Below are 16,398 nucleotides of genomic sequence, written 5' to 3' on the forward strand. Positions count from 1 at the left end.
CTGATCAAACACACCTGAACCAACTAATTAGGATCTGAAGGAGCACTTGATAATTACAGACAGGTGTGTTTGATCAGGGTTGGAACTGAACTCTGCAGGAAGGTAGATCTCCAGGACCAGGGTTGGGCACCCCTGCTTTAGAGTAATAACAGAGTTGTATTACAGAAATAAGAAATGTGCAAATTTAATGGGGGTTCTAATGACATGCAAATCTAGATGGTTCCATTGTTCTGAAATGTTCTACTGATGTCAACAGTGGCACCATCAAGAAAGATTGTAGTCTGTCCAACTTTGTAGTAAAAAAGATTTTTATTCCCATTTAATTGGAATTAATTAGAAGGAAGTATGAAATCTACTATGTTGAAAAGAAGATATAAAGCTGTATGTCATCTGTATAATAATAAAAGCTAATGCCAAGTTTCCTAGTAATATCACCTAAAGAGAGTATGCACAAAATTAATTACAAAGGGCCTAAAACGGAACCGTGTGGAACACCGAAATTTACCTGTACTTATTGAGTTTTGTAATTAATATTTATCACAAAATGCAGTAAACACAATATGAGCACTTTCCTAGATCTTTGTAAGAAAGCACCAGTAAGAAACATAAATGTAAATGGTCTATAAATTTATGGTTGACAGTACTCACAATTCTCTTCCTTGTGGCTTCCTGCCCACAGTTTTGCTACAGGGGACAAATAACTTATTTGATGAATTGCGAAACTCAAGGACCACAAAGGCCGTATTGAAGTGACGACATATTAAAGTGACGTGTCTTTCAATGTGCAGAGGGACACTTTGTTCTCCAATGAATTAAAGATTACTTGTTTCTTTCCGAGAAATATTTTCCAACCCCAAATACATAGTGTGTGATGTTGCTGCATGTTCAAAAGGTCGACTCCTTTATGAGAAGCTCAAAAGTCTTTATTAAGACCACCCTGAAATTTTGACATCCAAGAAAATTCCCCCTTACACCTCCATGTAGTCACATAACTCAATATACCACTCAACTCAATGAAATTAATGAATATCAGTCATACATTATTAATTAAATTAGCATAAATATGTTGTTAATATTTCTTTTTTAAGTTAAAGTTGGGAAAAAATTGCAGATCACAAATCACATATCACAGAAACGTGAGAATGAGTATACTCAGAAATTGTTTACGCAGAACCCTCTTGCAAGCACTTATACATGCTATGCATGCTAAATTCACCTTAGCAGCCACACATCAATGCCAGTTTTGTATGGGTGAAGGCCACTCACTTTTTTTCTCCATACAGTTTTGTAGGTTAATTGGTAATGGTGTCTTATTTATGGTACTGTAACTTACGGTAACATTGCAGCTTCAGTCCCCTTGGAGCAACCTGAAGTTAAGCATTGCAGTGGTTCAAATAACCCCCTTTGGGCCTTAATCCAGCTACATCTAGTTAAGTCGTCAGGGGTTTAACCATTAAGTTGCTGCCATAAAATATTGACCTGCATTTAATTCTTCTACATCATAACTAAGAATCAAAGTAAAATGTTGAAAATAGAGTTAATACAGCAAATGGGGCAATATTATATCAATATGTATTTGTAATGAGATGTTCAATGTCAGAGAATGAATGTGTGAAATGAAGGTATCACACACATTCACCTATTGGCACATGAACTATGAAGGATCCTCCCTTTACACAGAAAATGCCAGAATGCTGTATGCATCTGCTCTGACCACACTCGAAGATATCAGCTTATTTCCATAAATTTTTTAGCAATGAAAGTGGGCGTTCAGTGAATTCACAACATCTCTGAATTTGAGAGACACACAAAGAGGGCAAACTGAAGACACAAAATGACTTTTGTGTTCATTGTAACAATTTGTTTTTGTTTAAAATTGAATGGTGAAAACCATAAAATCTCTAAATAATATTGATGCGAAGACCTTTGTTGGATGCCCGTGGTCTTCGGGCCCTCAGACGACACTGCATCGCTCATCAGCATGATTCTGTCATTGACATTACTAAATGGGCCCAGGAATATTCCAGAAACCACTGTCGGTAAACACAATCCGCTGTGCCATTTGCAGATGCCAACTAAAGCTCTATCATGCAAAAAGGAAGCCATATGTGAACATGGTCCAGAAGCTCTGTTGTGTCCTGTGGGCCAAGGCTCATTTAAAATGAACTGTTTCAAAGTGGAAAAGTGTTCTATGGTCAGACGAGTCCAAATTTGACATTCTTGATGGAAATCACGGACGTCATGTCCTCCATGCTAAAGAGGAGGGAGACCTTCCAATGTGTTATCAGCGTTCAGTTCAAAAGCCAGCATCTCTGATGATATGGGGGTGCATAAGTGCATACGGTATGGGCAGCTTGCATGTTTTTGGAAGGCACTATGAATGCTGAAAGGCATATAAAGGATTTAGAGCAACATATGCTCCCCTCCAGACGACGCCTATTTCAGGGAAGACCTTGTGTATTTCAGCAGGACAATGCAAAACCACATACCACAGCTATTACAACAACATGGCTTCGTAGTAGAAGAGTCCGGGTGCTGAATTGGCCTACCTGCAGTCCAGATCTTTCACCTATAAAGAACTTTTTGCGCATCACTAAAAGAAAAAATGTCAAAGATGACCACAAACTCTTCAGCAGCTGGATACCTATATAATTTACATTTATGCATTTAGCAGACGACTTACATTGCATTCAAGTTACAGTTTTTACATTTTTATCAGCTCTTGCTTTCCCTGGGAATCGAACCCATGATCTTGGCATTGCTAGCGCCATGCTCTACTATTTGAGCTACAGGAAAGCTATCAGGCAAAAATGGGACCGAATTCTAACAGCAAAACTCCGGAAACTCATAACCTCGATGCTCAGACGTCTTCAAACTGTTTTGAAAAGAAGAGGATATGCTACACCATGGTAAACATGCCCCCGTCCCAACTATTTTGAGACCTGTAGCAGGCATCAAATTTTAAATAAGCTCATTTAGTGCATAAAATTGTAAAATTTCTCAGTTTAAACATTTGTTATGTTATTTATGTTCTATTGTGAATAAAATATTATAATATAAAATATTATTTTAGTTTTCATTTTATTCAAATTTAAAAAACATCCCGGGATTCGGGTTGTATTTGTTTGTTTTATTATCCACTTGTTTTGAAAAATTGTTAGTTTGTTTGCTAAGAAAAGTAACAGTAATAATACTTCTCAACAAGCTGCACTGAGTTTGTCAATAACCTCTAGTATGCCTAAGTCTGATTAACTTTTTTGCGCCGCAGCTGTCTCATATCTCCTAAAGTCTTTGATGTCTTAATAAAAAGATGATGCAGGGATGAGTTTAGCACAGCTGAAGGTTCGCGTGGCATGACAATGTTTTGGAAACTTATGCTGAAGGACACAAGGAGCACACAAGGTCACAATGAGTTTTTATTTTGACTTTTGATTTATCCTGATCCAATCCCATGCAACCACTCACATATAAAAGAGTGTGTCTAAAGTACTGCTGCTTCAGACTTGAAGAAGCTGTAATTCTCAGTCCATTCTTATGGCAGGTGAACTTCTCCAGCCCTGCGGAATGAAGCCGGTGCATCTCGGTGAGGCTGCTCTGGACCGTCTGATGCAAGGGGCACATAACAGCTCTGACGGTGCCCAAGACAACGTCTGTGGAGCCACGGCCACACTACTGCTGCTGTTACTCTGCCTGCTGCTGACCATCAGACACCATCGGACAGAGAAAGACCATGTACCGGGTCAGTAGGGTTTATTTTAGATGTTGTCCTTTATTATTTAACACAACATTTTCTTTATCAAATCCATTATTAAATATTATTTTTCAACCGATGGATGTGGGAAACAAAGGTTTTCAGTTCCTATCATGCAATGTTTTGCCTTTTTATCATTTGTTAGTGACTATGCTATCTACATTTTGGGTAGATAGTACAGTCACATATTTAGAAAACAAATGGTTTAAATTCTAGTTGGGTAATTAAATGCTGACAGTAAAAGTAAGAGCCCCACACATGATACATTCTTTATCAATGTCCTAAAAACTCCATGTATAATAATTAAGTAAATGTTGTTAAAAATGGATTCAGATTAATTATTGCATGTCACATTCTCATTGTGTCAATTACTTGTTTGCTGCAACGTGTTTTATTCAGGTCCTTGTTTCTTCCTGGGTTTGGGTCCTGTTCTCTCTTACTGTCGGTTCATCTGGTCTGGGATCGGTACTGCCAGCAACTACTACAACAGCAAATATGGAGACATTGTGCGCGTCTGGATCAATGGGGAAGAAACTCTCATCTTGAGCAGGTACATTCTCATACACACACACACACACACACACACACACACCACTCCTTGTGAAAAAGACTTTAAATTTCACCATACTTTTAAAAGAGTACTTATTACAGAAATAATACACTTTAAAGAAATGTATTTAGTGCAAACTGAATGTAGTGTTTACGGGGCAGGTATACTGCATGCTATTTACAAATAAATGAAAATGTATTCTAGTTTAAATTTATATTAAATGCAGTTAAGAGTGCATACTTGAAAGTACTTTCATAATTACTTCTATTGTCTATTTGGAAAATGATTAAAATGTACTTATTACAAAGTGCACTTTTTAAAATGCACTTATGTATGTTAAGAAACACAGTTACACTTATGTGGATTTGTATTTCATTATTATTATGTTATTGTCATTTTATGAAACACTAAATGTGGCATGAATTTCTTATTCTAATGCTGTGTGTCTCACAGGTCATCTGCTGTGTATCATGTGTTGAGGAGATCTCTGTACACCTCACGCTTTGGGAGCAAACTGGGTCTGCAGTGTATTGGGATGCATGAACAAGGCATCATATTCAACTCAAATGTGGAACTCTGGAAGAAAGTCCGCACCTTTTATGCAAAAGGCATGCTTTCAGTAATATGCAAGTTATGATTAAACATGAAGAGGCTGATATAAATCGCATGACCACTTTTGATATCTCAGTGTCACAAATAGCATTTTAATTTATTTATATAATTTTATTTCAGTGGACTTTATCATTGCTTTTTGAAATAGCAAAATGTAGTCGTAAGAGGTTCTAAGCATATTTGTGTGTGTGTGTGTGTGTGTGTGTGTGTGTGTGTGTGTGTGTGTGTGTGTGTGTGTGTCAGCTCTAACAGGTCCAGGGCTTCAGAGAACTTTAGAGATTTGCACCACTTCCACAAACACACGCCTGGATGATCTGTCTCACCTGACAGATGCTCAGGGACAGGTGGACATCCTCAACTTACTGCGGTGCATTGTAGTGGACATTTCCAACAGACTGTTTCTAGGAGTCCCTCTCAAAGGTCAGTCCTAAGAAACACTTAAACTAACATACAGTACAACATCTTAAAAAAGCATACAGACACTTTAATCGCATTTAATAATCTGTTTGATGTTATCTAAAGCAAATTATCTAATAAATGTTATCTAATAAATCATACCAATTTTAAACAATTGAACAGTAGTATATATTTTTGTATGCTATGTATGCATTATGCAGTTTTTAATAATGTACTTAAAGAGATTAGTTCACCCAAAAATGAAAATCATCATGTCATTAATTACTCACCCTCATTTCGTTCCAAACCCGTAAGACCTTCGTTCATCTTTGGAACACAAATTAAGATATTTTTGATGAAATCCGAGAGCTTTCTGACCCTGCATAGACAGCAACGCAAATGCCATGTTCAAGGCCCAGAAAGGTAGTAAGGACATTATTGGACTCTATTGTTTGTGATCTCATGGTTAATTTTAGTAGCTGATATACACTGAAAACTCATTATATGTTATATGTGATTGCTGGTTTCTTGCTGCTGTGTTGTAGAGCATGATCTGCTTCAGAAGATTCATAAATATTTTGACACCTGGCAGACAGTATTAATCAAACCTGATGTGTACTTCAGACTGGACTGGCTGCACAGGAATCACAAGAGAGACGCGTGAGTTCATGAGATGTTGTTTTGGATATGTATGTACTGTAAATTCATGTACATACCATAGTATATGAATGTGATTTATAAGGAACACTTTTTCACAAATGCGGAATCCAGAGAGCTTTGAAACCCTCTTTTAGGACCGAATTGCTTTTCTTTTGTGAACATTTGTAAAGGCTTTAAAAAAGTGTGCTTTTATGGTCTCTGTGTGTGTGTGTGTGTGTGTGTGTGTGTTTCAGTCAGGATTTGCAGGATGCCATTGCGGCTTTGATCGAGGAGAAGAGAGTTCAGCTGGCACATGCAGAAAAACTCGAACAGCTCGACTTCACAGCAGAGCTGATATTTGCTCAGGTGAATGTGACATGCCAGAATGTCTCACACACTTTTAAAATGTATAAAAATGACTGACCTGCGTGTGTGTGTGCGTGTGTGTGTGTGTGTGTGTGTGCGTGTGTGTGTGTGTGTGTGTATGTTTAGAGCCACGGGGAGTTGAGCGCTGACAACGTCAGGCAGTGTGTGTTGGAGATGGTGATTGCGGCTCCAGACACTCTCTCTATCAGTCTGTTCTTCATGTTGCTGTTGCTCAAACAGAATCCAGACGTGGAGTTAAAGATCCTGCAGGAAATGGACACTGTCCTAGGTATGAGCAGACACACAAGATACAGTCATCGTACTTTAAAGGAATTACTTCCTCATCCTTATGTAATTTCCAACCTGTATTACACAAAAAGAAAAATGTTGAAGAATCTTTTCATAACTCTTTTGCATTTACTAAAAGACTCCAAAAGAAAGTACTTCATGATGTTCTATTAGAGTTTGATTAAATACTGATAGAATTTTCAGTTTTGGATGAATTATTCAGTTTTTGATTGTGTAGTCAGTGTATGTTTGATCCAGATGTTTCTCTTATTTGAACATCATGTTGTGATTGTGTTTTGTAGCGGGTAGGAGCCTGCAGCACTCACATCTGTCCAGGTTACACATTCTGGAGAGTTTTATCAACGAGTCACTCCGGTTCCATCCGGTCGTGGACTTCACCATGCGACGGGCGCTGGATGATGATGTCATCGAGGGCTACAAAGTGAAGAAAGGAACAAACATCATACTGAACGTGGGTCGGATGCACAGATCCGAATTCTTCCCCAAACCGAATCAGTTCAGTCTGGAGAACTTCAAGAAAAATGTGAGTCTTCATTATAAAATGTGTCTTCAGTGCCATTATAATCATTATCCATAATAAAACTGTTAGTAATCACTCAAATAAAAAATAAATTCATTATTAATAAGTTAAATAAGAAGAATGTTAGAGGAAGATTAAATTTTAATTTTATTATTTTTAAATCTATTTTATGTTATTATTTTATATACATTTTTAATCATATGGGTCTTCGGTATACATATACCATGGTAAAACCGTCACTCAAAAAAAAAAAAAAAAAATCTTCTGATTCTGAAACTGTTGGAGGAAGGAAAAAAACTGTCCCATGTTATTTTTTTTTTTTTATAATTGTAATATTATATTTTGTATGATTTTAACACTTGAATTTAATTCCTATGCTGTTTACATTTGATCTTATTTGATTTTCTTCTTTGATCTTATTTTAAAATAGAAAACTTAAAAATATATAATCCAGCAATCAATGAACATTGACTTTCAAACCTATTATTGCATTATTGCATTACCTATAATTGCATTTACAGCAGTTTTATAATATCTAACAAATTAATGTTAATGCTTACAACCTTACAACAATGCACTGTGATATATATTTTTTTCTTTTATTGATGGTTTTGCCAACATTGTTGTAACAAATATTCTTACTTTTTAACTAACCTAGTATTAGGTTTATTATTAATGGTAATTTTAATAATATAATTAGAATTTCCTTCAAAAGTGTAAATAATTTTCACAATCCTTTGAAACAGTATTTTCATTCATTTGTGGTATTTTCTTAATATAAATATTTTTTATATAATATATACAGGATAAATATTTAATAAATCCAAATAGTATGTTTTGTGTTCATTGCAGCATCAACATTGTAATATCTTTCTCTGTGTCTCTCTCTCAAGGTGCCGAGTCGTTTCTTTCAGCCATTCGGATCAGGCCCGCGGTCGTGTGTGGGGAAGCACATCGCTATGGTGATGATGAAGTCTATTCTTGTGACACTGTTGTCTCGTTTCTCTGTGTGTCCTGTGAAGGGCTGTACTTTAGACAGTATCCCACAAACCAACAACCTTTCACAGCAGCCGGTGGAGGAGTCCTCGGGCCTCAGCGTGCAGCTCATCCTCAGAAACGCTCTCTGATTCATTGCTAACATATCTACTCCTGTGTCATTATTACCATGTATTTATCTACTGCTTTAGTAGTCAGTTATTTGGATATTTGTGTTTAAATTTGTATGTAATTCAGTGTAAATATAACTGTTGTTATAATATTGTATGTGTTTAGTTATGATAAAACCCTCCCAGCATGTCAGTCATGAAGTAATTTTCATCAGCAGAGGGCACTGTTACACCATGTTAGGACAGTGTGGACACCATGTAAATAAATTATCTGAACTTCACAAATGTTTTAATTGAAATGATTGAAAATTCAGAGCTGTCACGTTTTAAATTAGTTAACTGAACTTAAAACTAGTCGGACTCAACAGATGTTCAGCAGACCCCATTTGTTCAGCTCCTGTGTGTAGCTGGCAGGCAGCATAAGGGTCTCGGGGTCCATTAGCTTTTAGAGGCCATTTCTTCCATATGGGGCCCATAAAGCCGTCAGCCAACACATAGAGACCATGAACACACACATACACAAACACACACCACTTAATAGGTCATGAGCATATATAAACAGTCAAGATCAACGTACTTGGTGTGCATATTAAATTATTTCTAAATTACATTTGCATTGGTTGTTTTGATGCATTATTATCATAATCAGGCTGTCTAAAGCAGAGCATTCAGACAGACCGGATCCCTTATTGTTTTCTGTGAGAATCAGTGGCCAACCCTTAGATGAAGAGGTAAATGAATATGACGCATGTCTCGTTATTGCCGTGGTAACCTGCACAGCTGTGTTAGTGGCAACCAGACGACACTGTAGACAAATACACATTGTTACACTCAAACAAAACACACACCTGCCTTATCCAGAGATCTCCATGTCAATGCTCTCTGAACAGGAAACAGGAAAACATTTATCACCAAACACATTGAGATAGTCATGCCTTCAGAGCGCTGAGAAACTGCACAAAAGAAGAAGAGCCACAGCTGAAATGAATAAAGATGGAGAGAGTGTAATTTGGCCACTTCCATGACAATTCCTTAATTATTAACAGGAATAAATAAGTGAAGCATCTGTGAAATGAATGGTCCTCCCAAAATTAAAATGCTTCAAACCATTACATTCTTTATGCACGACTGTTAAGTATAGCCGTGTTTCTTATTTGTTACCATGTACATACACTTCAGGTAATTACCTTGTGTTACCACTCATTTGCCTGTAGGTACAATATATTGACCATGCATGTACCAGGGAAGTACACGTACTGTAAAATAAAGTGCTACCGAAAAGAGTGCAAAATGTTCACGCTGCTCCTTCCCATACAATGAAAATGAATGTGGATGTAATTCTAATTTCAGCATTTTAAAAAAGTATTAATTTAGTTATTTGAAAATATGATTAAGATGTGTACACTCACATGTATTTAATGTGCAAGGCTGTTACTTTGCATTCTGGATCATTAAATTTGAACTTTTTCAAAACCAAATAAAACTCGCATGAATGCAAAGTACATTTCTAAGAAATCCTGCATTTAAAGTTCATTTGTCATTATCTTGAGCACTCTAACTTGTCATTGACCCACATGTCAAATATCTATAACCAAAGTTTCCTTTGATAATTCAAGGTAAACTCTATGATAAGAGAGGATGTCTTAAGCAGCCTGAAAAAAAGCTGTTTAGCTTCTGTTTAAATATGTGGTAAATCCCACACTGAGATGAAATCTACAGATGTCCACGAAGAAATGTTCAGATAAGAAGAAATCTGCCTTGCAAAACACCAAACACCGGGAAACAGTACTGCCATGATCAACAAAATATTACAGGTGTTCTGGGTGGTGGCTTACTAATAGCAATAGTTATTTTAATAGTAAAATACCCCAGTAAAGTAGCCTATAACTTCCATGTCTGTCATTAGAGATTACCATAGAATGATCTGAGAACCATTTTCACCAACAATATTTCTCTCAGCTGTGCCAGATTCGCAAACGAAATTGTTCTTTGAATGTCTTTGTTAGCAAAGAAGCAAATTGCGCTTGCATCTTGTGAATGACTCTGTAGCCTACTGAAGGTAACATGTTTTATATCCATATGCAGACCATAACAGGATCAAACTACAAATATCAAAATACAAGGCCTGTGCCTCAGTATTGATGAAAGCCCTGGCTGTATTTTTGTCATTGTGTATATTTTATGAGAGAAAGCATAGATGTTTAGTGCTTTTTATACCAGTGTTTACCCATTCTGGAGGCACAACAACTGCACATTTTGGATGTCTCACTTATGTCACCCATTCATTTTAGGTCTTGGAGTCTCTAACCAGCTGATCATGTGTGTTTAAAGGGGTCATGAACTGCATTTGTTTTTTTTTATTTTGTACTGTTCTCTGAGGTCCACTTATAATGTTATCAAGATTTTTACATAACAAAACATCATAATTTAGATGTAATAGGCTATTTTCTGTTCTGTTTTTAACCCCCTCATCAGAACGCTCTGTTTGAATAGGCGTGGCGGATTGTACACTCAGAAGTAAACACCCACTGCTATGATTGGCTTACAGTTTTGTATGTTTGACAGCCTATCACGTTGTCTTAACTACACGCGAAGCAATGCCGCGACACACAATTAAAGGTATCTTTTCCATGTTAATCAGAGTTTTTGTCCTAACTAGCCATGACGGCGAAACGGTTTATATTTCTGCGACGTTGCGGCTGGAACAAAAACATTAAAACTATATGACAGTAGTGCATTGTGAGTGCATTGCGCTTTCAGAGAGAGCCCGCCCCCACACACTTCTGATTGGCTGTGATATTTGATTGATTCTGTCATGTCACGTTGTCGCATCTGGTGTGGAAATGGCTTGCGCTGGAATCTTGTTGTGTCGCGTGACGCATGTAGTTAGGACACGGTGTATGTCACAGATGGACACTGCAGTGATTTAGGTTAAAAATGCATAAATACTCATCAAATGATCTGTTTAATAGACAAAACAATAGTGAATACATAAAAAAAACCTGTTACTCACACTTGTGTGCTGCAACATTACTATCAGATCCAAAATAGTCGGCACAGCATCATCTTTTAGTTTTAATCTTTCGGAAAATCCTGTGTCGAATTGTGCCTTGTTTGTAAACGAATCAGTAAATTGAAGTGAACAAAGGGCCAAGTTCTTATTAATGCGGTCTGAAACTTCATTAAAAATATAGTTCACCCACTCTTTCTTAATGTTAGGATCAGATGGATCCTACAACATGCAGTGCACAGCATCTCGTTGTGTTCAGAGGCATCGTTATCGTTTGGTTTCTGCGTAGACCTGCATTCGCCCTTCTCGTTAATTACACTACATGCACAAATCGGTGGGCGGGGCTAAACAGGCAGCGATGTAGAAGCAGGCGTTGATCGTCTTCTGCAGAAGCAGTGTTTAGCCACACTATTACATCCTAGATTAGAACATTCTACAAGCTGTCATTTTGGCAGACTGTTTTTAGACTAACAAGGAAGTTTTGAGTTCTGAAACTGACAGAATGTTTTTATAGTACAATGACCAAGGGAAGATCAAGGGAATTTTGGTTTCTCAGTTCATGTCCCCTTAAACTGGAAATAGTTCACAAATGTGTGTTATGTATGTGTCCCTCCAGGAAACAGGATGGGGAACTGCTTTATACAATCATATTTCATCAAATGTTGCAGTTACAGAAGCAAAAACATCTTCAGTTGTATTTACAGTAAGGAATGATGTGAGATGTGTGTGTTTTCATAATGGGATGGATGGCAGGTGAAGTGAAGCTATATAGGTGAAAGAGACAGAATACAAAGTGAGACAGTATAACACACACACGTGCACAAACTGCACTTAGATGCTGGACAACCATAAGGATTATTGTAAAGCCCTCGTCTATAGGCTACATGTACACACACGCACACATTGTGCCCTGTCCCTTGACTTTTTTTGTATTAGTACAATGCTGTACTGATTTATGAACTGCCACTGCAATGTTAGCACTGGTTACCATGGAGATCATCAGCATCACTGAATATCACAAATCCTTGAGTCTTCTAAAGTATCTCTGCCTCTGGTTTCATTATGAAAACAGAGAAATGAAAGCAGGATGTTTCCTTTAACCCTGAAACTCTTCTTAGCACTACAGTTGTTTCTTGTAAAACAGAAGTTTTGACTAAGAAATAGTTCACCCAAAAATGAAAACCTCATTTTGTTCTTGAGGAGAGTTTTAGTCCAGTCTTAGTCCAATATCCAGGCAGCTCTTTTCCATTGAACTAGAATGAACCAGAATGAGGGATACTACTCCAAAAAGAATATGAAAGCACCATGAACGTATCTTTATTTTCTGTTATGGGTGAATATGTTATGTTGCTTTAAGTAAATTTAGCCTGACATGTTTGTCTTCTGTGTGAAAGACAAACAAGGACACTTTGCTTTATATTTAATCAAAGCAAAGGGAATAACTTTCCTCTTATTAAAATCAAATTGGCACAGAGAGACAGAAAGAAATAGAAAACCATTACCTCTTTCATTCAGCATGGGCACTTTTCCAGTTCTGAGATCACATCAAAGTAACATTTCACTTCAGATCTGGCTTTGGCGTCAGACAGATCAAATCCTCAAGACACTCTGTGGGTTTAGAAAGGCTCTATACTGAGCCCTCTGTTACTGTGTGAAACTAACCCAGAACAACTTCCTACATGTTATTATTATTAATATTTGTATTTATGAGACTAGAGTCACAGACCTTTAGAAGTAATTTGCCTTTAATTAAATCATATGTATTCTGGGATCCAGTGGTGTGTTGTGATCTTCTGAAAATTAGACGTCCACTCTCTACATAGTCAAATAATAAAAAAAAAAACTTTCAGTTCCATTTGATGTTTCAAACTTAAAGGTGGTTTCTAGCTTAAACATCATTTACATAGGCCTACATTATATATAACTTATTAAAGCCAAAACACAAATCTCAAATTCAGGTTTATGCTTTTTAAATAAATTTTATATGGCTAAATAACTTATATTACAGTAACAAAATATATATAACTGAAGTAGGGCCTAATGCAATGAAAATATAGTCAAATCTTCTTATCTTTTCAGTGCAAACACATGGTCTCAAAATGCCCGGGAACATAGGTTACATTTTGAATGAGTTTGGAGAAAAAAATACAACTGAAGTAACGCAATTAATGCAACAAATGTTGCTTTATTGTAAAGTGTTATTCTAACAGTCAAAGTAATATTCAAAATCACATTATTATTTCTCTCTCGTTCAGATTGTTTTCAGATTTCAGACTCAAAGAAAAGCATTAAATATACATTTCACTCTCTTGCTCTCTTGGCTGCTTCATATTAGCGCGGCAGAAACATTCGCTTAATATTATTGACAACTAAAATTAATATAGCAAAACTCTTGCTTAATTCAAACTCAATTAATATCCAATTGTATGAAATGCAAGTGCATATATTACTTGACCAAAACTTCACTAGTTCCAGTGTGTCACGCATGAACATTTGAGCTTTCGTTGTTACTGTATCACATCTTATGTATGTGCGATGATCAGTTGTAAATAAAAGTTAAAATTAAATCTGAATTTATGAATGATGCACTCACCTGTTGATCTCTTAATTATCTGAAAAGATCAGGATGAGCAAGTGAAAAATGCTTAAAAAGGTTTGATGTGTGGCCTCCTGTGGCAACACACGATTTACAGCAACGCTTGCATAAAGGGGCAGTAAGGTCAGTTCGTTCACCTTTGTCATCTATTTTGAATGCAAAGTAATGCCATATTTCACTTCTGCTGTTTTCTTTATTTATTAATTTTGGGTGCGTTGAATAGAGTTTCATCTGTTTGATTCATCACGTTGTTCTGTTGTCACATTTACCGATTGCACAGCAATTTGGTGAAGCACTGCCACCAACAGGTGCACTTTGTAAAATACCGAATTGAGCAAAATTATGATATCGTAACGTTTGAAATATAATATATATTTTCCAGTATTATTTTCCAGTATTATATTTTCCGGTATTTTCCACTACCGGTATACCGCGCATCCCTAGCCCCCATTCAATCAGAGATGCTGGCTTCTGAACTGAATGCTGATAACACGCTGGAAGGTCTCCCTCCTTTTTAGCCCAGAGGACACGGTGTCCGTGATTTCCAACAAGAATGTCAAATTTGGACTTGTCTGACCATCAAACACTTTTCCACTTTGAAACTGTCGATTTCAAATGAGCCTTGGCCCACAGGACACGACGGTGCTTCTGGACCATGTTCACATGTGGCTTCCTTTTTGCATGATAGAGCATTAGTTGGCATCTGCAGATGGCACGGTGGATTGTGTTTACTGACAGTGGTTTCTGGACGTATTCCTGGGCCCATTTAGTAATGCCAATGAGTGTCTTCGGCCTTGTCCCTTACGCACAGAGATTTCTCCAGTTTCTCTGAATCTTTTGATGATGTTATGCACTGTAGATGATGAGATTTGCAAAGCCTTTGCAATTTGACATCGAGGAACATTGTTTTTGAAGTATTCCACAATCTTTTTACGCACTTTCACAGATTGGAGAGCCTCTGCCCATCTTTACTTCTGAGAGACTCTGCCTCTCTAAGACTTCCCTTTTATAGTTAATCATGTTATAGACCTGATGTCAATTAACTTAATTAGTTGCTAGATGTTCTACCAGATGAATCTTTTCAAAATGTCTTGCTCTTTCAGCCCTTTGTTGCCCCCATGACAACGTTTTGAGACCTGTAGCAGGCATCAAATTTGAAATGAGCTCATTGGATAAAAATTTAAAATTTCTCTGTTTAAACATTTGTTATGTTCTCTATGTTCTCTTGTGAATAAAACATTGGCTCATGTGATTTGAAAGTCTTTTAGTTTTCATTTTATTCAAAATGTTACGTCCCAACATTTACGGAATACGAGTTATATTTTGTTGTTCTCCCATTCACCACTTTAGAAATGTTAATAGTTTCTAATTCATAATTAATTAATAATTTTTACCGTACATTTCTGTCATATGGACATCTTGAGATCACCACTGATAAGCTATTACTAAATATAATGTATAAACTTTAATTTTCTGTAAAGCTGCTTTGAAACGATTTGTATTGTGTAAAGCGCTTTACAAATAAACATGAATTGAATTGAATTGAATTAATTACATTTTTAACAAACGCTGTTTGCTGTCATATTTTGTCAGAATTGTTTTATTTTTGTGCTCTCGATTATTTCTCTTTACTTCTCCTTTTTTTGTCTCAATGGAGAAAACAACCATGCTGTGAAAATCGCACACAGCAGTAAAAAAGTGAGCCATAATCTTCCTAAACTAAACTACCTGTGAAAGCAGTTCTATGAATAACCAGGAAATGTATCTGATATAATAACAGTCACACACCCACATGCACATTCATTCGCCATTTACCAGAAAATCTGAGGCTTTTAGAGGCAGTTTGTGGTTTGCCTGAACTCAAGATTGTTCTGGCATTGCAAATTGTGGATTGTATTTTTCATGTTAGGGTTTCAGGGAATGTATTTGGCAGTAACTTCTTCTTGAGCCGTTCCCTCCAGGGTTTAAACTCAAACTGAATTAGACAGCAATTAACTCCCATTAAAGTGTGGTTTCATCACTTTTTGTCTCACTGGCAGCTGCATTTTGTGTGTGTGTCTGTGTGTGTGTCTATAATAGACTGCATTTATGTGTACAGGATTAATGGTAATTAATACATGTTGTTAGTTGTGTCACACAAGGCAATGACTCTCGCTGGCTGTGCTCGTAATGAAATAATAGTGTAGGGTAGATCGTCCACAGTTGGAACACTTTTTACTTTTTACATTAAACTAGTTCCTATTTTCCACAATTGGTTCTTAAAGACGAGAAGCATTTTTGTTCCAGTTGTATCACATCGAGTATAGTTAAATCAGAACTCTAATAGAGTTAATTAATTAATTAATTAGAGAATTAATGTTGACAGCATATGACACAATAGCTTTCTAAAGTGGGTACAGTTGATATAGTGTGTTTCAGCTGTACCCCACTGACCACCCTATTCATTTTTCTAAATTGCACAATAATACTGAAGGGCACCATGTTATAAAATATGCCAAGTTTTAGAGCACAGACTAAGATCAAAAACATCAAAGTTTTGGTTT

The 16,398-nt window shown here is 36.6% G+C and overlaps 1 protein-coding gene across 1 annotated transcript; it reads left to right on the forward strand.

Annotated features, from left to right (window-relative positions):
- Positions 1 to 3,534: 3,534 nt before the first annotated feature.
- Positions 3,535 to 8,858, forward strand: LOC306842585 (ovarian aromatase-like; the record flags this gene model as incomplete). The annotated part of the gene is made up of 9 exons (XM_079373533.1): positions 3,535 to 3,739; positions 4,151 to 4,301; positions 4,755 to 4,909; positions 5,157 to 5,333; positions 5,855 to 5,969; positions 6,203 to 6,314; positions 6,441 to 6,603; positions 6,905 to 7,146; positions 8,037 to 8,858. The coding sequence occupies 9 exons, from the start codon at positions 3,535 to 3,537 to the stop codon at positions 8,268 to 8,270; spliced, it is 1,554 nt and encodes a 517-aa protein (XP_079229659.1). The 3' UTR covers positions 8,271 to 8,858.
- Positions 8,859 to 16,398: the final 7,540 nt, after the last annotated feature.

The sequence above is a fragment of the Barbus barbus genome, assembly GCF_936440315.1.
Source record: "Barbus barbus genome assembly, chromosome: 23".
Taxonomy (NCBI): Eukaryota; Metazoa; Chordata; class Actinopteri; order Cypriniformes; family Cyprinidae; genus Barbus; species Barbus barbus.